Source organism: Bos indicus x Bos taurus, chromosome 6 (assembly GCF_003369695.1).
Source record: "Bos indicus x Bos taurus breed Angus x Brahman F1 hybrid chromosome 6, Bos_hybrid_MaternalHap_v2.0, whole genome shotgun sequence".
Taxonomy (NCBI): domain Eukaryota; kingdom Metazoa; phylum Chordata; class Mammalia; order Artiodactyla; family Bovidae; genus Bos; species Bos indicus x Bos taurus.
In genome coordinates this window covers 3,491,230-3,514,991 of record NC_040081.1, presented here as the reverse complement: position 1 = coordinate 3,514,991, position 23,762 = coordinate 3,491,230, and the positions used below count along the sequence as shown (strand labels likewise).

At 38.3% G+C, this 23,762-nt stretch overlaps 3 protein-coding genes across 6 annotated transcripts in view; 1 reads left to right on the top strand and 2 right to left on the bottom strand.

Annotated features, from left to right (window-relative positions):
- Positions 1-18: 18 nt before the first annotated feature.
- On the top strand, positions 19-12,805 carry EXOSC9 (exosome component 9). 2 transcript variants are annotated; one of them, XM_027543695.1, is made up of 12 exons: positions 19-192; positions 528-622; positions 1,264-1,383; positions 1,502-1,604; positions 2,516-2,653; positions 4,878-4,960; positions 7,803-7,935; positions 8,929-9,017; positions 9,678-9,824; positions 10,408-10,592; positions 12,250-12,328; positions 12,658-12,805. In XM_027543695.1, exons 1-12 carry the CDS (start codon positions 127-129, stop codon positions 12,740-12,742), a joined length of 1,323 nt encoding a protein of 440 aa, XP_027399496.1. In that variant the 5' UTR covers positions 19-126; the 3' UTR covers positions 12,743-12,805. The 2 variants fall into 2 exon arrangements, with proteins under 2 accessions (XP_027399496.1, XP_027399497.1); XM_027543696.1 differs by lacking the exon at positions 12,250-12,328 and having other exon boundaries at positions 12,658-12,798.
- Positions 12,757-20,316, bottom strand: CCNA2 (cyclin A2). The gene is made up of 8 exons (XM_027543697.1): positions 18,809-20,316; positions 17,779-18,022; positions 16,194-16,306; positions 15,792-16,015; positions 14,964-15,171; positions 14,428-14,541; positions 13,792-13,925; positions 12,757-13,468 (listed from the first exon to the last, which is right to left on the bottom strand). The coding sequence occupies exons 1-8, from the start codon at positions 19,013-19,015 to the stop codon at positions 13,420-13,422; spliced, it is 1,293 nt and encodes a 430-aa protein (XP_027399498.1). The 5' UTR covers positions 19,016-20,316; the 3' UTR covers positions 12,757-13,419.
- Positions 20,317-20,451: 135 nt separating this feature from the next.
- The window catches only part of BBS7 (Bardet-Biedl syndrome 7), a 39,110-nt gene continuing 35,799 nt past the window's right edge, over positions 20,452-23,762 (bottom strand). For all 3 annotated transcript variants that reach the window (XM_027543694.1, XM_027543692.1, XM_027543693.1), the window contains 3 exons: positions 23,620-23,723; positions 23,346-23,469; positions 20,452-21,647 (listed from right to left, as the gene is read on the bottom strand). In XM_027543694.1, the coding sequence (XP_027399495.1) occupies positions 21,514-21,647; positions 23,346-23,469; positions 23,620-23,723 (362 nt within the window). In that variant the 3' untranslated portion in view covers positions 20,452-21,513. The remainder of the gene's footprint in view (positions 21,648-23,345; positions 23,470-23,619; positions 23,724-23,762) is intronic.

Below are 23,762 nucleotides of genomic sequence, written 5' to 3'. Positions count from 1 at the left end.
CTTCAGCCACCGCGCTTTGATGACGTCAATTCTCTGCGCCGCGGTGCGAGCTGGGCGCGCGTGAAGAGGTTCGAGTTGTGTTTTCCTTGCGGATTCCAGTACTTGTTGGTCTCCTGATTCGACAGCATGAAGGAGACGCCACTGTCAAACTGCGAGCGCCGCTTTCTACTCCGCGCCATTGAAGAGAAGAAGGTAAACTGGGAATTTAGCGCTGCGTCAGCGGTTGGGTTGCAGGCGGCTCGCAGCCTTCCGGCCTGGATGCTTAGACTTAGCTCTCGTAGGCCCGGGGAGCCCCAGGAGGAGCCGCCGGTGCTTCCCCAAGCCCCCAGTATTTATATGGCTCAGGTGGGGTCTTTTCAAGGCTCGGGTCATGCCAGCGACTGTCAGTACCCGGGCATTTAGTTTCCATTCTCCTATGTGGAGTAGTTAGTATCACACTTACCTCTAAGTCCTTAGCCCGGGGCCTGCCTAGCAAAGAGTAATAGATATTTGTATTAGGAATAAACGAATGAATGTTCTGCTTACAGCGGCTGGATGGCAGACAAACCTATGATTATAGGAACATCAAGATTTCATTTGGAACAGATTATGGGTGCTGCATTGTGGAGCTTGGGAAAACAAGGTAACAATTCAAATTAGGTATAAGCCCAATAGGGAGAAATTTAAAAGAACTTTATTGGCTCAGTTTACAAAGCAGATAAGAAGTCTGAACAGTATTTTGTTTAGCTGCCCCAAATTAGTATATTTTCCTAAATGTAGGACTTTAGTTTTATAACTACACTTTACATTTTTAATCATGAATATATTTTCTGTCAACACGAGCCACACATGGTTGTTTCTGATCTCTGTGAATCATATATGCAGCCAGCAGTGATTGCACTGAATTTGTTCCTTACATTTGTTGTCATTGAGAAGGGCCTACTTTCCTTCTTTTCCCGAGTGACATGAGAATTTGATTTTTAATGTTCATTTGGAAATTGTGGAGGTATTGGTCAGATAATGTTGGTGAACTATGCCATATGAAAACTTAAGGTGTCTCAAGGTTGCATGTCCGATTGTATCACTAAATACTTGTGAAAAGAGGAGTAATGGTCATTGACGCTTAAAAATCTGTGGAATTCTAAATATTGTAATAGATGTTTCGGGGTATGCCTATATATGTTTTATTTCTGTATGTATTCTACTACTGTACTTTGTAACTTCAACCATAGGGATATATCATACTGAATATTTAGTTAACAGATTTGCACTTTGTATTTGCAGAGTTCTTGGACAGGTTTCCTGTGAACTTGTTTCTCCAAAACTCAATAGGGCAACAGAAGGTATTCTTTTTTTTAACCTTGAACTCTCTCAGATGGCTGCCCCAGCTTTTGAACCTGGCAGGTATTTAAATCTTTTTTAAAAAAACTACTTTAACCAGAGGAAAGCCTAACAGGGATGAGCTATTGTTTTAATGCCTGGTATTACATTTCATGACATTAGCCCATTCCTGTTTTCACAGGCAGTCAGATCTCTTGGTGAAGTTGAATCGCCTCTTGGAAAGATGTTTAAGAAATTCGAAGTGTATAGATACTGAATCTCTCTGTGTTGTTGCTGGTGAAAAGGTGGGCAATATACCCAAAATTCTTAATCTTGGGATAAGTGCTGTTGATTTGTGGATCTCTCTACCTGTGCTTTCATTGTCAGAGCTTCAGTTAATTCAGTTTTCTGGTTCACTTCAGATGTTACGGAGTGCTGTCTGTAGAACTTTCTATAGAATCTCTCTTTGGAGGGACAAAAAACATTGGTGAAAATAGCAGCTTAGATTTGTATACAAATTCTTTATTCAAAGAACTTGTGGTTTTTACATATTCTCATGTCTCTTTCTTATGTTATAAGTGAGTTGATGGAAGCAGGTAAGACTCTCCTTTTTTATGGATGAAGAACTAAAGATCTGATTAAATCCTTGATTTGGATAAGTTCATTGACCCACACAGGCCTCATAGTGAGTCACTGGTAGTCTGACATTGGAAATATTACTGTCAACATAGTGTGCTGCTTAATAATATTAAAACTTCATTCTTGATTAGGGTATTTTAACCATCTTTTTGGCTTCAGAGAAGTCACTTTAATCTTTCCACATTGCACACTTGAATATTATACTTCCTGTACTTGTAAGGTTGTCATAAATATTGTCCAGGAACCTAAGTGTTTAAGTTTTTTAAGTTAGGAGACAATAAAAATATGTTAGTCTTGGGAGTTAGGGAAATCTTAGTACTAAACATAAGGGTGGTTCTGTTCAGTTGGAGTATATATTTTACTGTCGTCAAGTGACTCATAGAAAGGTGAACTATTGGTATTTCAGGTGTTGGTCTGGATTAATACTTTTCTAAATATGTTTTTACTGGTACATTGGAAGGAATAAAGGCATGTTTTAACAGCAAGAGAAAAATTTGCACACAGTGTTATCTTTCCTTATAAATAATCTGTGCTTGTGACCATTTAGGATTTATTTTTGTTTTAAATTCACATTTAGGTTTGGCAAATACGTGTGGACCTGCATTTATTAAATCATGATGGAAATATTATCGATGCTGCCAGCATTGCTGCAATTGTAGCCTTATGTCACTTCCGAAGGCCTGATGTCTCTGTCCAAGGAGATGAAGTAACATTGGTAAGCTCCCATGATGTGAGCCAGGCTCCTTCTTAAGAATGAATGATGTGCAGGACAACTTGTTTTTAATGAAGTTTTGTTGTAAATGGCAATTAGATATGTTCTAAAATTTGTTCACAAGGCAAAAACTACATGTGCTTATAATTGCCCTTGAAATCTCTTAAATCTCCTATACAGAAGTTTTGTCGATGGAAGTACAGGCTGTCTTGATGTTCTAAAATAGAACTAGACTGGATTGAGCATTAGATAAAGTGGCTGGCTTATGCTTAGGGGGTGTGTGAGAAATATACAGTTCTCAGTATTTTCACAGGGAGATGCTTTTTCTTATTCTGTGGCAAAAGCCATCAGAAGCACCTGGAATGATTGTTAAAACATATTGCTAGTGTCCACCCTCAGAGTAGGATGGGATAGGATGTACTTTGTACTTCTAACAGTGTTCCCAGGTGATACTGATAGTGGTGGTATAAGGATCACATTTCAAAAATCATGGACTTAGACTATTTCCATTGTCCTTTTTTGTGTGTACAGAGTATCTCAATTTCAATTTATATAAATTATGTGCTAGGACAGTGAAAGTGCGCTGTGGTGATAGTTTGATTTTTGAATTTACAAAAGGAAACATCAGATGCCCAGATTCTCTAAGCTGTCATTTATGATGCTATTTTTAGGAATTAAGTTGGAGCAGACTCTTGAAAGACAGAGATGTTAGACAAAGTTTTGTTAACAATGGAGATGTTGCTTTAGAGAAGGGAGTTGGTATAAGGAAGTAAGAGAGTATAGTATGATCAGTAGGGAAAAAAGACACTTATTAAAAAATGACTTCCCTGGTGGCTGGGTGGTGAAGAATCTGCCTGCCAGTGCAGGAGACACAGGTTCGATCCCTGATCCATGAAGATCTCACAGGCCACGGAGCACCTCAGCCCCCGAGCCACAGACACTGAGCCAGCGCTCTGGGGCCAATAAGCTGCAGCTGCTGAGCCCACACGCTGCAGCTACTGATGCTTGCTCGCCTAGAGCCTGTGCTCTGCAACACGAGAAGCCATCACAGCAAGAAGCCCACACAACCAGAGAGTAACCCCCGAAAAGCCCACACAGCAACAAAGACCCAGCACAGCCCAAACTAAGTAAATTAATTATTCATTAAAAAAGATACTCAACAGATATTGATGGTGGTAAAGTGGTACAGCCATGTTGGAAGAGTTTGGCAGTTTCTTAAAAAGTTAAGTGTAAACTTAATACAGCCCACCAATTCTGTCCCTAAGAGTGTACTCAAAGAGAATGAAAGTATACATTCACTCAAAGACTTCTATGTGACTGTTCATAGCAACACTGTTTGCTATAGCCAAAAACTGGAAACTGTCCAAATGTTCACCAACTAGTGAATGGAAAAGCAAAGTATGGTATATCTACACAGTGGAATATTATTTCACAGCAAAAAGGACCAAGCTGCTGATGTCATGTATACTTCAAGGTGGATGAAACAGGCTCAGTTGAAAGGAGGCAGATGCAGGAGATGGAAAATTGATTCCACTTACATGCAATGCCCAGAAAAGGCAGATTTCTAGAGACAAAGTAAATCAGTGGTTGCTTTGACCTGGGAGTGAGGGTGATCAACTTCAGACATGCTAAAAGGATTTGAGGTGAGTAATGAGAATGTTTGAAAAAAAACTGGATTTTGGTAATAATTACACAACTATGATGTTGAAGTTGAAGCTTCAGTACTTTGGCTACCTGATGCGTAGAACTGACTCATTGGAAAAGACTCTGATGCTGAGAAAGATTGAAAGCGGGAGGAGAAGGGGATGACAGAGGATGAGATGGTTGGATGGCATCACTGACTCAATGGACATGAGTTTGGGTAAACTCCGCGAGTTGGTGATGGACAGGGAGGCCTGGCGTGCTGCAGTCCATGGGGTCAAAGAGTCGGACACAACTGAGCAACTGAATTGAACTGAACTGGTATATTTACTAGAAAGTGGATTATTTACTAACAATTAGTGGACTTTATGGTATGTGAATTATACCTCAATAAACCTTTTTGACAAATACATAAAGTTATAAGAAAGGTGAATGGCAAAGTCAAACAGGTAATTGCAAAAGAAGTTATTTAGGTACTCAGGATTAAAGGGATTTCATCTTTTACCTTAATACTTGATGTACAAGATGATTTTTTTGTATGTTTATAACTTAGGGACTGTAATTATTGAAACTTATTTTCAAACAGTATACACTAGAAGAACGTGATCCTGTACCATTGAGCATCCATCACATGCCCATTTGTGTCAGTTTCGCCTTCTTCCAGCAAGGGTAAGTCTCATCCTCATCATGGCCAAAATTATTAATGAAGCTAGAAATTTTTTGTTCCATTCAAATATGCCATAGGCAAATGAACAAATCCTTCCTTTAATATTAAAGTACTTTATAATTCTTCTCTTTCTTTGTAAGAGCATTAGTTGACAAACGCTCAGTACTGAGAGTTTCCTCAACAGAAGTGATAAACTCTCCTCTAAACGAAGAGACTTGACGTTTTTCTTTTCATGGATTACTTAGAAATTTATGAGTTTACCACAGCATGTTAGTGTATCTTTCCTAGATACAGATATTAGGTTCTAATTGGAGCGTGGGTGAGACTTACTATGGATTAATGGAAGAAGACTTTGGAGTATATTTGAGGAACATAATAGATGGAATAGTTATAGAGTAAGAGCAGGTCACAAGGGGGAATGGTTCACAGATGGGTAAAAATCTAGGTTCCTTTAGCTCTCCAGCAGTTTCTTCACAACTCACTGCTAATTCCTCCTACAACAGAAAACCTGAAATCTTAGGTCCTTTAAATGGTGTTTAGGTGCCTTTAAATGAAAACTTGAGCCTTAAGTTTAATATACCTTTAGAAACAAAGGTATAAATATTTTAGCAATTTTATAACTGAGAATTGGAGAAAAGCTTTTATCTTTCAGTCACTGAATTTTATTAAAGGGAAATAGCACTGTCCAGTAGAGTTACTACATAAGCCATATATGTAGGTTTAGTAGCACATTAAAAATAAAAAGAAACAGGTAAAATTAATTTTGATATAGTTTATTTTACTTAGTGTATCTAAAATATTATTTTAATATGTGATCAGTATCTTAAAAATTATTCCTGAGATATTTTGCATTTTTTTAATGAGCAATAAGCAGAATCTGAAAGAATTTCAAAGTACAGAATATTAGGGAAGCTTTAAAATTAACCAAATTAATGTTTTAATAATTCTGTTGTCTCTTCACATTGAAGTGACTCAAATTCATAGGCTCAGACCTGCATACACTCTCTTGATGTTATTATAGTGCTGGCTTTTAAAAATGGTGTGATTAGATTGATACTTCTCTGTCCATGGGATTTTCCAGGCACAAATACTGAAGTGAGTTGCCATTTCCTTCTCCAGGGGATCTTCCTGATTCTTCCTGACCCAGGGATTGAACCCATGCCTCCTGCATTGGCAGGTGGAGTGGATCAGTGGTAAAGAAGGTGCCTGCAGTGCAGGAGATGTGGGTTCAGTCCCTGGGTTGAGAAGATTCCCCTGGAGTAGGAAATGGCAACCCACTCTAGTATTCTTGTCTGGGAAATCCCATGAACAGAGGAGCTGGGTGGGCTACAGCTCATGTCAGACATGACTTGGCTGAACAATAACAAATCTTTTAAAAATATCCATTGTCTTAAAACTGACACAGAATGGGAGAAATAGTAGCAAACCTGACAAATGATTAATTTCCAGACTATACAAGCGGCTCATTCAGCTCAATGGAGAAGGCAATGGCACCTCACTCCAGTACTCTTGCCTGGAAAATCCCATGGATGGAGGAGCCTGGTGGGCTGCAGTCCATGGGGTTGCCAAGAGTCGGACACGACTAAGCAACTTCACTTTCACTTTTCACTTTCATGCATTGGAGAAGGAAATGACAACCCACTCTAGTGTTCTTGCCTGGAGAATCCCAGGGACGCAGGAGCCTAGTGGGCTGCCGTCTATGGGGTTGTGCAGAGTCAGACATGACTGAAGCAACTTAGCAGCAGCAGCAGCATTCAGCTCAATACCAAAAAAACAAACAACCCAATCAAAACATTGGCAGAAAATCTTAACAGATGTTTCTCCAAAGAAGATATACACATGGTTTATAAACACATAAAAAAAGATGTTCAGCATTGCTCATTACTATACACATAGCGTATAAACCCATGAAAAGATGCTCAACATTGCTCATTACCAGAGAAATGCAAATCAAAACTACAATGAGGTATCACCTCACACCAGTCAGAATGGCCATCATGAAAAAATCTAAAGACAATAAATGCTGGAAAAGATATGGAGAAGAGGGAACCCTTTTGCACTGGTGGTGGGAATGCAAATTGATACAACTACTGTAGTATGGAATTTCCTTAAAAAATGAGGAATAAAACCACCGCATAACCCAGCAATCCCATTACTGGGCATATATATATATATATATATATATGTATACCCTGAGAAAACTATAATTGAAAAAGACATTATGTACTCCAGTGTCATCAAAGCACTATTTGCAATAGCCGGGACATGGAAGCAACCTGGATGATTATTGACAGATGAATGGATAAAGAGGCTGTGGTACATATACACAATGGAATATTACTCAGTCATAAAAAGGAAAAACATTTAACTCAATTCTAATGAGGTGGATGAACCTAGAGCCTATTATACAGGGTGAACTAAGTCAGAAAGAGAAAGGCAAATATCATATATTAACACATACATATGGAATCCAGAAAGATGGTACTGATGAACCTATCTGCAGGGCAGTAATGGAGATGCAGACACACACAACAGACTTGTGGACACAGGGAAGGAGGGAGGTAACAAACTGAGAGTGGCTTTGAAACATAGACTTAACCATACGTAAAATTAGACAGCCAGTGGACACTTGCTGTATGGCACAGGGAGCTCAAATCTGGTGCCCTGACAATCTAGAGGGGTGGGATGGGCTGGGAGGTGGGAGGGAGGGGACATAGGCATACCTATGGCTGATACATGGTTGATAAATGGTAGAAACCAACACAGTAAATAATTATCCAATTTAAAAAAATTGACAAGCACTCAGTATCACATTTGTTCAGGTACATTTAACTTTCATTTCAGAACATATTTATTGGTGGATCCCAGTGAACGAGAAGAACGTGTAATGGATGGCTTGCTGGTGATTGCCATGAATAAGCATCGAGAGATTTGTACCATCCAGTCCAGTGGTGGGATAATGCTGCTAAAAGATCAAGTCAGTATTTTGATTGATGTTCCATTAAGAATAGGTCTCTTAGTTTTAGAAGCTTTTTCTCGATTTTTGCGTAAAATCCAACAGGTATTTTCCGTGATTGATCCTAGGCTCTGTTAGACTCTGGTTTCATGACTATCCTTATGCTCTGTTGTCCTTATGCTACAAGGGGTCCTTCCTGCCTTCCTCCCCGGTGTGTGGTGCTCCACAGTCTAACCCCTCTACATAGAAGAATACTCTTCTTCCCAGTGAGGAAAGGGATTTATATCCCTATTTTTTTTTAAGTGTCATAAAGTAGATTTAGGTATAAATTTTACTTTCGAGATTTGGGTACAGTGGGCAGAAATTCTCAAATCCAGCTGCATATAAGGTTCATGTGGAGGCTTTTAGAAAATAGATTGCTGCGTAGCACATGGTGCAGCTGGTTAGGAGCACAAAGGCTACTTGGTTGGAGTTCCAGCTCTGCCTTACACTAACTGACCTTTGGCAGATTATTTCATCTTTTTGTTCTTTAGTCTCTTTATCTGTAAAATAGGAAGTAGTCTTAATGTCAGCACCTTCTTGTTAGAATGTAAGGATCAATATGGATACTTTGGACTGTGTAGTATAAATTAAATGTAAATGTTATTTCCAGAGATTCTGAACCACTGGTCCCTGAGGCCTGGGAGTCTGCTTTATGAAAGCTTCTGAGAGGATACTTTGCAGCTCTGTCTTGAGCAGAGATAGGGATCACTCACAGAAAGGAAGTGAGTGTACATGTGGCCTTTTTAGTGGTATCTTACATTGTCATAGAAAAGTTTCTGGTCAGTTCCCTTAATTAAAAGTCTCTTACATCTTGCCTTAATTTGTGTTTTTATATTGTATTATTTTCTAATTTGAAAAAAAAGTAAGGCTTAAATTGCAAAGGTAGAAAAACTAATCTTATGTTTTTAGTTTTGCTAAAGAAAACTCTTTGATTTGTTGTCTTTAAATAATAGCATTCACTTTTATAAATAGGTTTTGAGATGCAGTAAAATAGCTGGTGTGAAAGTAGTGGAAATTACAGAGCTAATACAAAAAGCTTTGGAGAACGACCAGAAAGTTAGGTAAGTTTAATTTTTTTTAGAATTGAATGGTCTTGTTATAAATTTTTCTGTTAACAACTTTCCTTGCACAAGCATAACCATACAATTTTTACACTCAAATCTTTCCTTATCTAATAGTCTCAGTTGAATATAGTACTTAATGTTTTTGAAAGTTGATCAAACTGTTTATTGTATTGCATTCCATTCAAGCATAATCTGTACTGAAAGGCCACACAATGCTTTTCTTTAAAAAAAAAAATAACATTTCTTAGGAAAAAGAGAATCTGGTAACTTATACTAACAGAACACAAGCTGGGGTTGATGCCCATCTCTTCTTACTTTGTGACATTAAGCAATAGCTGTGTCTTGGCACTTCAGTGTCTTCTGTGGTCTGGGAGGTTACTGCCTACCTGGTGGGGCTGGTTTGAGGTTTGGAGAATAATATACTTCAAGCACATAGCACATGCTTGGCACGTGGTTTAAGAAATGGTTAATTATAGTAGCTTTCTATTATCTCACTTGATAGGCCAAATAAATGGGTGAGATTAAGTTAGTCAAATAATTTCTCATCCAATGTCTCATCTATCAAAAGGATAAAATAGTTAACTTTTTTTTCCTTCCTGTCTTCTCTTCCATCTCAATCTCCCTTTCCCTCCCCACTCCCTAAAAAAATCCACATAGGAAAGAAGGTGGAAAGTTTGGCTTTGCAGAATCTATGGCAAATCAAAGGATTACAGCATTTAAAATGGAAAAGGCCCCTATTGATACCTCTGATGTGGAAGAGAAAGCAGAAGAAATCATTTCTGAAGCTGAACCTCCTTCAGAAGTGTATCTTTACTGGGTGATTTTTTTTCTCAGTAAAAACAAGATTTATAATACTTGTGGCATGATTAGGGCTGTGTGAAGTGCGTGCATACTGAAATTTTTTTCTGAAAACACTGTTAGAAAAAAACATTTACAAGACAAGATAGTGTTGAGGTAAATTGATGGTGTAACATCTACCTTCCCTTCAACTATCCTCAGAAATCAGAAAATTTTATATTCTAACAACTTTCAGTGTTTTATTTTCCTTTTGGAAAAATTCTTGAATCTCAGTGACATAGTCAAAGACTATATACACACCATTACATTGTTCTTAAAGTTAATTCATTTACCAAATTTATTACTACAACTGAAATGTTCCAAGCCAGTGTGTGTGTCTTGATATTTTTTACCCATTCTGTCCATAAAATCTTAACCTGAGTTACACATTTTTTTCTTCATTCTTCAGCCATCCATAGTATAGCCATTAATTTTTGTAAGAATTTGAGGTGAACTTCAGACTTAACAGAAAAGAACTTTCATTCTAATTGTTTTCAGCACTGCATCAAATAGCAGTGTATTTGTTATTTAGTTTTCTTAACTTGCTAAGTGTTTCTAAACCTGTGCTGTGGACTCCTGGGACCGCCCAAATTGGAGAGGGAATAGAAAACTCCTGGGGTCATCTTGAAGACTCTGAGAAGGAAGACGAGGATGAAGGTGGCAGTGATGAAGCTATCATTCTTGATGGTATGAAAATGGACACAGGAGTAGAAGTCTCTAATATTGGAAGCCAAGGTATGTGACACTTTATGGCTATATGTAATGTGTATATATATATATACACACATATATCTTAGGAATCTTATTTTTATATTAGCATTTACTTATTTAGAGGGACTAAATGTTAATTTAAATTTCAACTGTTGAGGCTAACTGCAATGTTAACTCCCAGTTCTTTTCTAAGAATATACTTTTCTTTGTAGAATGGTGGTATTCTTTGATATGTGAGGAGAGTGGCACAAAATTTTTTTTTTTTTTTTTTTGATTATATATCCAGGCCAGTTGTAAAAGGATAAGTTTCTTAAACCCCATTCGTGCACGCTGTTTTTTCTTTGTATAGTTTTTAGTGCATGCTCAGTCGCCAAGTTGCTTCTGACTCTTAAAGACCCCATTGACTGTAGCCTGCCAGACTCTGTCTGTGGGATTTCCCAGGTAAGAATACTGGAGTGGGTTGCCATTTCCTCTTCCAGGCAGTCTTCCCATCCCAGGGATCAAACCCCCGTCTCCTGCATTGGCAGGTGGATTCTTTACCACTGAGTCAGTTGGGAAGCCTCAAATACAAAAAGGAAGTATCATAACATGTATTAGAATAGTGCTGTCCATGCAATTTTCTGCAGTGTTAGAAATGTTGTCTACACTGTCCAGCATAGTAGCCCCTAGGCCAGTGCTGTTGAGCAGTGAAATGTGGCTTGTGTAACCAAATACTGAATTTTATTGATATAGTTAAGTAGCCACATGGGGCTACCATAATAGAGCTGTATGAGAACCCACAACATTCTAAATGTGTATGAACAGTGGTATTCCTAGATGTTCTTGGCATCCTGAAAGCAACAGAACTATAGAAATGGTTCTCACCTGTGGCTATTTTAAGGAAAATCAAATTCTATCATGAATTATTTATGTAGACATAAAGTAGGTTAGTAGACCTAAAGGACAGTTACTAAATCTGGCTGAGAAAATAGTTGCACATACCTGTCTGCCTTTGAGGAAGATTATTGCCTGTAAATATTACTGAGAACCTACTGGGTATTTTGGAAGGCCAAAAAAAAAAAAATTACCCATTGATTGGGATCCTTACTCAGCTTGATACTTTTTTTTTTTTTTAAACTATATATGCCTTTATATATATAGGTGGCCCGCCTGCCAATGCAGGAGACCTAAGAGACCTGGGTTCCATCCCTGGGTGGGGAAGATCCACTGGAGGAGGAAGTGGCAACCCACTCCAATTTTCTTGCTTGGAGAATCCCAGGGGCAGAGGAGCTAGGGTCACAATTGACACAACTTAGCACACATATACGAACAAAGGAAGAAATGGAAAACTCTTACGTGGATCAGAAATGGATTTGTAGGAAATGGATTCTTCATATACTGTTTTTTGGAATTTAAATTGACAGTTTCTGGAGGAGTTTGGCAAAAATCTTTTAAAAAGCACAAGGAATTCATTTGGCATATTGACTTGTTTCCAGATTAGTTCTATAAAAGATGCACTGTATCTGTAAAATAGATAGATTTACCCCCTAACTTTTCTGTGAAAGCAGCACACATGGTTTTTCAGCACTCCAACGAATAAACTCAGGGAAGGGAAGAACCAAACAGATCTGTAAGCCTCCAGCCAAAATGCCACCTGGGCCTCTTCTATCTGAACTCTAATTCCTCTAACATTTTCTTAAAGATGCCCCTATAGTGCTCTCAGACAGTGAAGAAGAAGAAATGATCATTTTAGAACCAGATAAGAATCCAAAGAAAATAAGGTAACAAATTTCTGATTTATTTCAAATGTGTACTCAAGACTCTTTAGAGGCTTGCTCTCTGGTTTATTGTCATCTTACCCTCTAAACAGACACCTTTTTCATTAGCAATCCAGATGTTCTTTCTATGGTTTCTCTATACATCTGCATGGGTGCCTTTCAAGGTTACAGTATTCTTTTGCCATAGTTGGTAAATATCCAACCTACTGGAAAAAGTAAAGTTTGGATCACCAAAGTAGGGGGCAGTGTAGGAAGTAAGGTTGGTAAAAACCATTTGTGGAATCAGCTCATAGTACTAATACTTTTGAAACATTAATTTACTTTGTTCACAGAACACAGACCATCAGTGCAACACAAGTAAAAGCACCAAGTAAAAAGCCAGTGAAGAAAAGAAAAAAGAAGAGAGCGGCCAATTAAAGTTCACATAGTTGTATATTTGTGTATATAACTATTAAAAAGGTATTTATTCAGTGCTAACAATCGAGTATTTTATTCACAAATCCATCATAAAATCTACTTCTTTATACAGTTTTTTACATTACGCTTTAAATGTTTAGAGAACTCTACAGGTTTTAAATAGCTGTCATTTTGGTAGGTCAAGTGTACTAAAAGCTGACGAATGAAGAAGTGTTTTCATAGTGTGTACACAGGCCTGACAGAGTCTCAGATTATTCCCAAGTCACAGCTGGCCCAGTTCCTTAAGGAAGTGAATGTCAGCACCTGTGTGTTGGAAGGAGAAGCCTTCCCAGTCCTGATGAATCTGAGTGAAATCCTGAAGTCAAATTTTTACTTCAAATTAAATTTGACTTACAAACCAAATTTTCCAAATCAATTTATTAATTATTATCCTGACAGCTGACATCATTAATACTTTAACAGAAACCACTTAAAATTAGCCAAATATCTAAGATAGTTACATTTACAAAAGATATACAAATTAAAACCATTTAAAAAGTAATAGATACCATAATTTGTACTGGACCATAAGCTTCTGTATTCAGAAATGATTGTAAAATTAAAACCTAAGATAAAATCTGTACACCATATACTTTGAGTGATTTACATCTTAGAAAACAAAGGCAGTCTTTTCACTGTTACACATTTAGTGTCTCTGGTGGGTTGAGGAGAGAAACACCATGATACCTGTAAGTAGAAAAAAAAAAATCCATTTTTAGTCAACATTCATTGGGTGAAGCAGATCATGGAATTATACACATACCAGGAACTCACAAATTTCTGCCTACTTGATTTAATATTTACAAAGCCAGTTTGGTCCCCCAAACATGCATGCATGCCCTGTTCCTCTCCCCTCTTCTCCCTCAAATGTAGGACAGAAAGCTCAAAACACATGGCTGCTAAGAGAGCAGTTGCTTAAATAATAAAAGTTAAAATATTAAGGAACTCTGAACTGTAGGGACAGCCTGGAAAAGCAAACTTGTGTAATATCTACTGCTGTTAATTCTTACTTTGAATTTTTGTACTTCTCTCTTATTGACTGTTGTGCGTGCTGTGGTGCTCTGAGGTAGGTCTGGTGAAGGTCCAGGAGACAAGGCTTTAGAGTTTCCAGAGTATATCCAGTCTTCTGTACTAATGATTCAGGCTGCAGGAGGGAGGAGAAAACCACTGGACTTTGTTTTTGTAACAGACACTAAACACAAGTTAGTAGTTGGCATTAAGCTTGAGTTTTGTTAAACTTCAGTATTTAACACCTCCAATGGTGAACAGGGAAGCCTAGCTAACACCTCCAATGGTGAACAGGGAAGCCTAGCATGCTGCAGGCCACAGGGTCACAAGGAATCAGACATGACTAAGCAACTAAACTGAACATTTTCCAGTTTTCTTAAGCTCCTTTTTGCTGACTTCAATTTTTACAATTTTCCCTGCCAGTGGCAGGCCTTGTCGCCCAAATTCTTTAAGCACATCTTTCAAATCCAAGTATTAACTAAGCTTTCTAAGACAGGACACTTTAAACAGAGTAGATGGTTGAACAACTCTTCCAGTTCAGTACATTTAGACAACTATCAATTGTCTAGGACAGTTACTTATCTGGCACAGGCATTTAAAATCACAAAGTAGACGTGTGAAGATGTTGTAATACATACCCAGCTTTGTCCTGTGACTGTGTAGAGTGCTAAATGAAAGGCTGCTGCAGCGATAACTGACGGCAAATACTTTAGATATGGGTCAGCATCTATCAAACTTAACTCTCCCAAAAACTGGAATGAAAAAGTAAATAACTTTATGATCATAAGAGCTCTGGAATTCAAACCTCAAATCCTCCCTTTCTGACCTAATTTTTTCCTGTCTTTTAAGACTGCTGTATAGCAACCATATAAAAATTTTCACAGTCACATCTTTAAATACATCCACTACTGCATTGTTTTGCTTCATTCTCATCCTGTATTTTTCCTCTAGCCTTTAGAACAACCCTTCTGGCTACCACTTATTTTCCATTCTCATGTCCCCAATGCTTTCCCAGTTTACATTATCCTTTGCGAGTGATGGGCTTGCTCTCATGTGCTGCAGCACTCATCTGTCCTAGAATACTATATTCCTTGGCCAAGACTGTATAATGAAACTAGAGCTTGCCCCATTTGTGACCTCAGAATCTTCATTCAACAGAATGAAAAGAACTTACCATTGCTAAACTTTCAACTTTGCAGTTTGCAGGCTGCTGATGCAAAAAGTACTGGGTAAGAAACTGATTTATTGTTGGTGCAGCTAAGTCAAAAGCCAGGACTTTCAAGACTAGGTGCTCCATCCTTAGAACTTGTTTCTTGGTATAAGTGTCATCTGTAATGTATACAAACTCTGCTACTTCTGGCGGGTATATCTCTTCAAACTTTCTACAATGAAAGAAGTAATTAGTCCTTCTAAAAGAAAAGCAAGCTTGTTTATCCCAACTTGAAATCCCTTAAGCAGAATCAATGGGATGAATTTGAAACCAGTTGCTTGTTTCCACTGATACTTGACCATTTTTAGCTGAAATTGGATAAATGCTAATTAAAAGCCCCATATATATATGTCTTCCACTGAAGTCCAAGGAAATGAGAGACTGACTTCCCAAGATGGGAGCAAGGTCATCAAATAATTGAAAATGTAGGAAATTTCTTTAAAAATGGTTTATATTTTAGTTTTCATATCTTAATGGGGAAAAGGTAAGCTTTTGCTTATTTAACAGAAGGTACTTTTCTGTGGAAGGAACCATACTTTGTAACCTAGTCCTAGTGTATTAAAATCTTGCCAGTCTGTAGGTTCTAGTGCCCTGAAAGACCGATTTAGGCAAATTAATGTCCTAAATTTATAGTTTCATCTACACTATCACCCCTCAAGTAGTTGTGAGTCCTGGTTTGTGTTATATGTTAAAACATCACACTTGCCAAATATATGTATTTTAAATCACAATTTCTTCCCTACACAGAAAAATACTAATCACTTTTAACCCAGTGAACCAAGTTGGACTTACGAGGCTAAAAGCATAGCAGCAGTGCCCACAAGTTGAAGTTTTCCTCTCAACACAGACATGGATGAAAGAAACCTATCAATGTAGTTCACAGCCAAATGCAGGGTCTCGTTCTGCAGTTTATATTCTTCTCCTACTTCAACTAACCAGTCCACGAGGATAGCCCTCATACTGTTAGTAATGTCTGGCTGTTTCTTCATGTAACCCACTTTAGGCTTACATTTAACCTGTTGAGTGTTAAAATTGCAGTTAGAAATTCTATCATTAACAGATACTAGCTACATGCCAGAAACTTATAATTACAGTAATTAACTGGCAGTTAAAGAATTTAAAAACATCATCTTAATTTCATTTCCCCACAGTAAATAAACAGCAGTGTAAAGAGTAGATTCAGGGAGCAGTTACCTCCATTTCCCTAAGGTACGTGTGAATGTCCTCATGGTAGTCTGGTACTTCATTAACACTCACTGGCTTTTCATCTTCCAATACAACTGACATTTCCATAGTATGTGGAGACTCTGGGACAAATCAAAAGTACAGTTAAGTTCACTTAGTTTTTGACTTAAGAGCTAAAAATGATTGTCCTTGTAAGGAGTCCCATACTACCAATGAGCTTATTTCATCCGACTAAAAGAGCTTTTTATAACAAAATACATAGAAGATTTAACTCTCATTTTAGTACCTCTGTCTACTTAGTTTTGGAATGATTTTAATTAAAATATCATTAGACCATTAACAGGAAAATGAATTTGAGAAGCAGGTTATTAAGTTAAACCATCATTCACCTCGCATGATAGGAAGACTGGTTCTGTTAGAACAAGGTTAAAATCCAAACTCTTGAGATAATATCTAGGATTTGTCACAAGAGAGTTTGCAGACCCCAAAGTCTAACATTTGCAAAGCATAATCCAGGCAACAATTAGAAGCAGGGCTAACAAGTGTGCTAAAGAGGAAATCAGATTTGTCATGGGCAGTTCAAACATATTAACGGTACAATCAATGGGTGATTGGTAAATTCATCTTTGGAGGCAATGAATGTCATCCATTATTATTTCAGCTCAAAGTTTACTTTGAGGTTAAAATTTGCTGTAAATTTTAAATAATACACAAATTACTGTATTTCCAAAGTACTTCTCTGCTATACCTCTCATTTATACAACTAAAACTGATACTGAATTCAGTGAGCTGTCCAGTGAACCCATAGCCTGATGGTAAAGCAGCACAAACTGCAGACAGAGCTGTCCATAGCAGTTACTCTGACTCACAGGAAGACAATTCTTTCTGATATCAGACAATCACTCAGGTTTTACAGAAACAAATTTTAGAGCTGGAAGGGATGTTGGCTATCTCAATATTTAAAGCTGCATCCTCAGATGGCATTCTCTGAAATGGTATGAACAAAGTTAGTCTTAACTGAAATATATTCTCCCAACCAAGCAAATATTTCAAGGGTCAATTAAGTCTTTTTTTTTTTGCTAAGTCACTTCAGTCGTGTTCGACTCTGTGAGACCCCATAGATGGCAGCCTACCAGGCTCCCCATCCCTGGGATTCTCCAGGCAAGAACACTGGAGTGGGTTGCCATTTCCTTCTCCAATGCATGAAAGTGAAAAGTTAAAGTGAAGTCGCTCAGTTGTGTCCGACTCTTCTCGACCCCATGGACTGCAGCCTACCAGACTCCTCCATCCATGGGATTTTCCAGGCAAGAGTACTGGAGTGGGGTGCCATTGCCTTCTCTGAATTAAGTCTTTGGGATCTAATGAAATTGATGTGACTAGCAGTGTACCAGAAGGAGCATGGGATTAGAATCTTTTTGGAGGTCACCAGGTCACGGATTAGCTGTGAGGCCTGAGATAAGTCACACCCTTTCTAAACTTGTTATATTATGCCTAACTCATAATGTAGTAAGGCTCAGGTAAAATGTCTTAGAAGGAAAATATTAATCCAACCTATTTAGTAATTATATTTATTCAAGTTTTCTTTAAAACTTACCAAAACTACCATCCATTGGGTAATCAAGAGGTGCCAGTGGCTTTCTTGGTCCTGGTAAAGTAACAGCTGAATTAAAGGCCAAGACATCTTCACTTTCTGATTTTTTAGATTCAGTTGGCCTCTTTTGAATTTCTTCTTCTGCTTCATCCACATGTATGGTAAATGCAGGCTGTTTATTGTTTGCTTTCCAGGGAGGAACAGGGACATACTCATCATTTATAGGAAGATCCTTAAGAGGTGCAACCTACAATGAAATAATTAACTGCTTTGAGCCTATTAAGTGGAATTTTACTTTCATCCCCTTATACTGCTGAGTATAGTCCCAAATCCTCTATCAGGAAAATTAAAACTTTTGGGGGCAAAGTTCAGGCAAGGAAATTTGAGTAGCTGGAGAAAAAAGAGATGCTTCAATTTGTCATAGGCATTCCTGTGACACCAAAGATTTCAGAGTCACACCAAATGGAACTTTGCAAAACTAGGCCAGAGATGCCTGGAGTGGCAGGCCGAAAGATGCCAAATTTAACAGAGATGGCAAAAAACAAAAGTGGTTTTCCTTTTTCACCCCAGGGTGGAGCAACAGAGCAAATTCAGTAAGATGGCGGAATTGACCAAAAGCAAAGTATTTTTTATACCTTTGCCCAAAGTAGAGGTAGTTTCTTTACCCATATGGGGAAGACGAATAAGGTCGGAATAGTGCCTGGGGTTTAAAGCAGAAAGGCGCGGAGGCGGGCAAAGATCATACTCAACGTTGTGGGGCTTGGTTTGATCCCATTATCAATGGAAAAATACTCCCAATGGAAAGCTGAGAGGCAGCATGAACGCATAGCGCTGTCAGGGACAGTATGGGAGAGTAACTAATGGGAGTAATGTGGCGTCCTACACTCTAGAAACCCAGGGATCAAGGGACTCCAGATCCTAGCCTCCCGCGAAAAGCCCAGGGAATGCTTTCTCGCCACTCTCCTCTGCCGGCTAAACCCGTGCAAAACCCCGGCTCGGCCCTCCCTCCTGAGGATATCGTTCATTGCTTTACCCGTCGCGTCTTAGGCCTCTGGGGAGCTGGACCCCGCGAGTTTCCGGCCCTCAGTACCGCCAGTCCAGCCCGGGTCCGGGGCTGCTGGGCGGGCGCCGCCTTCTCGGGATTGACGTTCTCCTGGTCCTCCTGGAACGCCGTCTGCTGCAATGTTACCGCCGAACCCGCCTCGCGGGCCGCAGGCCCGTGCGCGGAGCTGCCCAACATCACTGCTCCCGGGGGCGCGGCGGGATCAGCCCGGCGCCAAGCAGCGTGCACTGCGTCCCGCCGACCAGCCGAGGAACACTCCAGCCGTACCCGCCCGCCGCAGCCCGAGCCAGCCTGCCCGTCCGCTCGGGACCGTGTAGGACCGAGAAGACTGAGAAAGGCGGAGGCAGGAACTGCTGGGCGTGGAGGGACAAGGACGCCCCCGAAATGAAGCGAGCAGCCCGCCGGAGCTGCGGCTGTTCCCGCAGTTCAAGTATCCCGCGACTATTGAAATGAACCAATGAAAGGGGCCAGTCCTTGTGACGTCACTCGGGGCGCCGCGGTCGCAGGCGAATGAAGGCGGCTGCGAAGGCACCCGAACAGGGGCGGAGCGGGACGAAGAAACAGCGAACGGCGGCAGAAGGAAGGACGCCTGCGCCGGGCGGGGAGGCGGGGCCTAGGCTTATGGTGGCTTTAAATACCGCCGCTAAGCGGTTCCTGTCTTAGGGTAGGGGCGGCCGCTAGTACAAAGTGAATTACACTTTAGCAATTATTAGTGGGCCGTACATAGAGCCTGACCATGGGGTTAGTCCATGGGGTCCCAGAGTCAAACATCACTTAAAGATCACACCATCACCACCCGGCCTTTAGCCTTAGGACCTCCAGTTAGCTTGACTGAAGTTTCTCAAGGTCTAAAATCGGATCCGGCCATATTGGCCTGGTGGTCTTGTTCAAGTTACTCAATGTTCTGATTCTCAGTTTTCCTATCGGTTAACTGGGGTGATAATATCTACACGTCATAAGTTCTCATTAGTATTAATGTGCATTAATCGTTTCACACTCTGCTTATGTAATTGATACTCAAGCGGATGACTTATAGTGTCCGCTTACCATTTTCACGCTTCTTCAGTCTTATCCTTTTTTTCTTCATGAAGATGCAATTAAACCGCCACCTTGAATTACTGTTGATATACGTAACAAACTAATATACAAGAAATTCAACTAGACAGCCATTAACTTTTATCTCTTTTTTTTCCCCCAAGGTATGGCAGCCAACAAAAAGCACGTAGTGAAATTGCAGTGACCTAGATATAATTGCGAAGGCAATGGCACCCCACTCCAGTACTCTTGCCTGGAAAATCCCATGGACGGAGGAGCCTGGTAGGCTGCAGTCCATGAGGTCGCTAAGAGTCGAACACAACTGAGCGACTTCACTTTGACTTTTCACTTTCATGCATTGGGGAAGGAAATGGCAACCCACTCCAGTATTCTTGCCTGGAGAATCCCAGGGACAGGGGAGCCTGGTGGGCTGCCGTCTATGGGGTTGCACAGAGTCGGACACGACTGAAGTGACTTAGCAGCAGCAGCAGCAGATATAATTGTGTTCCATGTAGAAATGAAGGTTGTTTAAATATAGTAAAAACAATATGACCTTATTAAAATAAAACAGAAATACGTGCCTTTAACAAATTTTCACATTTAATATACAACAAGGCTTGCACATAACTAATAAATATAATGGTATATAATTGAGGAGCATTGTTGTTTTCCAACAAATTAATAAGTGTGCCCTTCTTGAAAACACAGAGAATAGTTTATTTTCTATTATAATCCTTATGCCACTTTAAATAGCACAATCTTAAGTACAATATTCACCTGAATAAGAATAAATATGAATTAAGATTGATGACTTCCATAGTCTTAAAGTTATATTTCCCTCCATATATGATAAAAAAGGAAATTAGTATTTATTAGTGCAGGAAAATCTAAGAAGCCATCACTATTTCTGTACTATTCATATGTAGTACAAAATCCCCCCAGTCTGTGCAAGGTCTGATTTCCCTGGCCACAATTTAAAGCACTGAGCCAACCCAAGTATTTAACAAACTGAGTACGAGCCACAAAACATTACCAAGCAACAGCAAAATCAGTTGTAAATCAATCTCAATTCCTAGAAAAAAATTTTATAGGTTATATCACCTAGTTGACAACACACACAGTAACCAAAACGTAATTGAGGCACCAGAACTTGGGTCCCACATTCATGGAATAACAGCATGTCCTCTTAAACACAATCTCACTGAGAATCAGTTTTCTTCTATGATTTGACAAAATAATCAACATACTGTGAAGATCACTTGAGGTCACATATGTACATACATTTTGAAAACTGTAAAGCAGTTTATACATATGTGTTAGCTTGTTAAAAATTTAAATGTGTCTATTTTCCAAACAATATTTTTTGATTTGAAAGTTAAAACAGCCTCTTGAAAAAAAAAAAATCATTAAAATCTGTTATAATATTCCATTTTTTAAAAAAATAAAAATTCTCTTTACTTTAAAAAAATTACATTTGTCAAAAAAAAAAAAACGCTACAAAAAACAAGTCATACTTCATTTATATTTAGACAGTATTAAAAAGCACTTGAAATAAAAGTATGTACAGTTAGCTTGTAATTCTATTTTAACAATTTTTATTTAAATGGACAACTTCTATGGAACTTTACCTTGTTTATATTTCATGCAGCATCAAAGAAAGCAATCAGTGCATTTTGGTCATAACTGTCCAGAATTTCCAGTAAAAGAGGCACTTTGGTTTTTACATTGGTGCCTTTAAACTTGAACTTATCTATGAAAAGATCGGTGATCATGCCTACAAAGAAAAAAGGATAATTTTCTGTCATTGATTAATTCTATTAACCACACTTTATTTAATGAAAGTGACTGCTTGAGAATTTCTTAGCACCTGTAATTTCTATTGTTCAACATACACAACTAAAAGGATTGGTGCATTAAAAAATATTTATTTGGGGGGGATTTTACAGCAAATTTCAAAATATAAATCATTTGGCTAATAACTCTCTTAACAACTGGTTACAAGCTATTAGTTCAGACAATCAACTGCTGGCCAGTTTTGAATTCCTATCAGTATATATAAAATTACAAGTGGTTTTCTTTTTTTCCCCACCAGTTTGACCATTTTGACATAGTGTAGACAGATTTTGTTCCTTACAGCTTTATTTGAAGTAAAATTCTTAGGATTTGACTTGAAGACAAATATTTCTAGATTCAAAGATATGGACATATGTACAGTAGAAATAATTCAAGCTGTCAAAGCCTTTATCTAAAGCCTCTAAGTTGTGTTTCATAGTTTTTCATATTTTAGTAAGATAATAAAAGGAATATACCATATGTATGGCATAATACTCATGGAAAGTAAGTGGCAGCATCTGACAACAAAACAACATTTCTGCAACAAAATGTATGAATATTCACACTAAGTGGAATTTTAAAAAACCTCATAGCAGTTTATGTGAGGTTCTGTTATTAATTCAGATCAAGTTAGATTTATTGCCAAATGATTTATCAAAAAATGCTTTTGATTTCAAAGCTTTCTGGACTGCAAAATTGGTGATAAGAGATGGCAGTTCTGTACCACCCTTCTTCTAGGTTATTATGAGGATAAAAGATCATGTGCTTGCCACATGGTAAATATTAAGATATCGGATATTATTGTTATAGCTTGTGAGCAAGTCTTTGGGCATAAAATAAAACCAATTGACTCCATAGAAGACTTGGCACAGTGCAAAAAGCATGCATCTTGGGGCAAGGAGGTCCTAATGAAGGCTTTGCTACTAGCTACTTATGTGGCAAATTCTTAAGTTCAGATTTCAGTTTTAAAAAATGTGAAAAACAGAGACAGCACCATCTATCTCGCAGCACTGTTGTAAGGATTAAATATCCCACCTGATTATAAAGATGTATAAATAAATAGGTATACTATGCATATCAGGTCGTCTGTAAAGATTGAAAAAAAAATTTCCTTAAGCTGTTCTTTCCTTCCTCTCTCTCTGCCTCCTCACATCTCCCTCTTGCTCTTGCTTTTTCAATATACTGTGAAACACTCAACTTCTTGCCACCAAAGCAAAATGAATTTTAGACTATAAATTGACACAACACATATATAACCCTTATTCAATTTTGCATAAAAATATTAAATGCTGTATTTTGATATTTCAAAATAGCAATGAAAACTGAAAATTATGTGTATGTAATATAGCCTAAATTATAATGTTTCATAAGGTATCATACCAGGTTTCTTCATATATATAAATTAATTGCATTACATTTACTTCATTTGTTAATGTTTACTTGTATATTATCAAGTAAAAATATTAAACATTAAAACCAACTCGACAAAATACACTGTGCAGTACATTGGCTGTTACTGTTTCAGTCATGACTGCTGTAATCTTTGCCTATCTCCTTCCGCCTAGCTTCCCTCATGTGATCCTTTGCAAACAGCCAATAGAAAAGAATATGACAAGGTATGGTAGAATAGTGCACTAACCATAGAGTCTTTCAAGATGTGCAGGTTGCTTTTTGTATTCTTCCTGTAGGTGATCTGCCTCTTCTAGAATACAGCGATATTCTGGTATCAGAAAGTTTGTGTTTCCCTCATGAACCTGCAATTCCTTATTTAAAATAAAAAATAAAAGTACCTTAATTTCAAAATTTAGTCCAGTGTAAAGTGGACTTAAAGTATACAAATTTAAGTTCTTCACCATTTTAGAAATCTGATCACAATAAAATAATAATCATGAATCCATGGCAGACATACTTACTTTTAAAGCATCAATTAACTGCACTTTCTTAGCCAAAAGCAACTGGTACTCCAGCTTTGGGTGGATTAGCTTTAATGTGTGTTTGACTGATACTTCATTTATCTCTAGAAGAAGTTGAGGCAGGGACAATTAGATAAGTCACT

Excerpts from the sequence above, each read along its gene's own strand:
- CCNA2 (XM_027543697.1), bottom strand. The coding sequence starts at position 19,015 with ATGTTGGGCAGCTCCGCGCACGGGCCTGCGGCCCGCGAGGCGGGTTCG. Across the intron at positions 13,926-14,427 it reads CAGTCACAGGACAAAGCTGG|CCTGAATCATTAGTACAGAA; the intron begins GTATGTATTACA and ends TCCCTCCTGCAG. Across the intron at positions 13,469-13,791 it reads GAGAAGTACAAAAATTCAAA|GTATCATGGTGTTTCTCTCC; the intron begins GTAAGAATTAAC and ends TTCTACTTACAG.
- EXOSC9 (XM_027543695.1), top strand. The coding sequence starts at position 127 with ATGAAGGAGACGCCACTGTCAAACTGCGAGCGCCGCTTTCTACTCCGC. Across the intron at positions 9,825-10,407 it reads GCTGAACCTCCTTCAGAAGT|TGTTTCTAAACCTGTGCTGT; the intron begins GTATCTTTACTG and ends TAACTTGCTAAG. Across the intron at positions 10,593-12,249 it reads CTCTAATATTGGAAGCCAAG|ATGCCCCTATAGTGCTCTCA; the intron begins GTATGTGACACT and ends ATTTTCTTAAAG.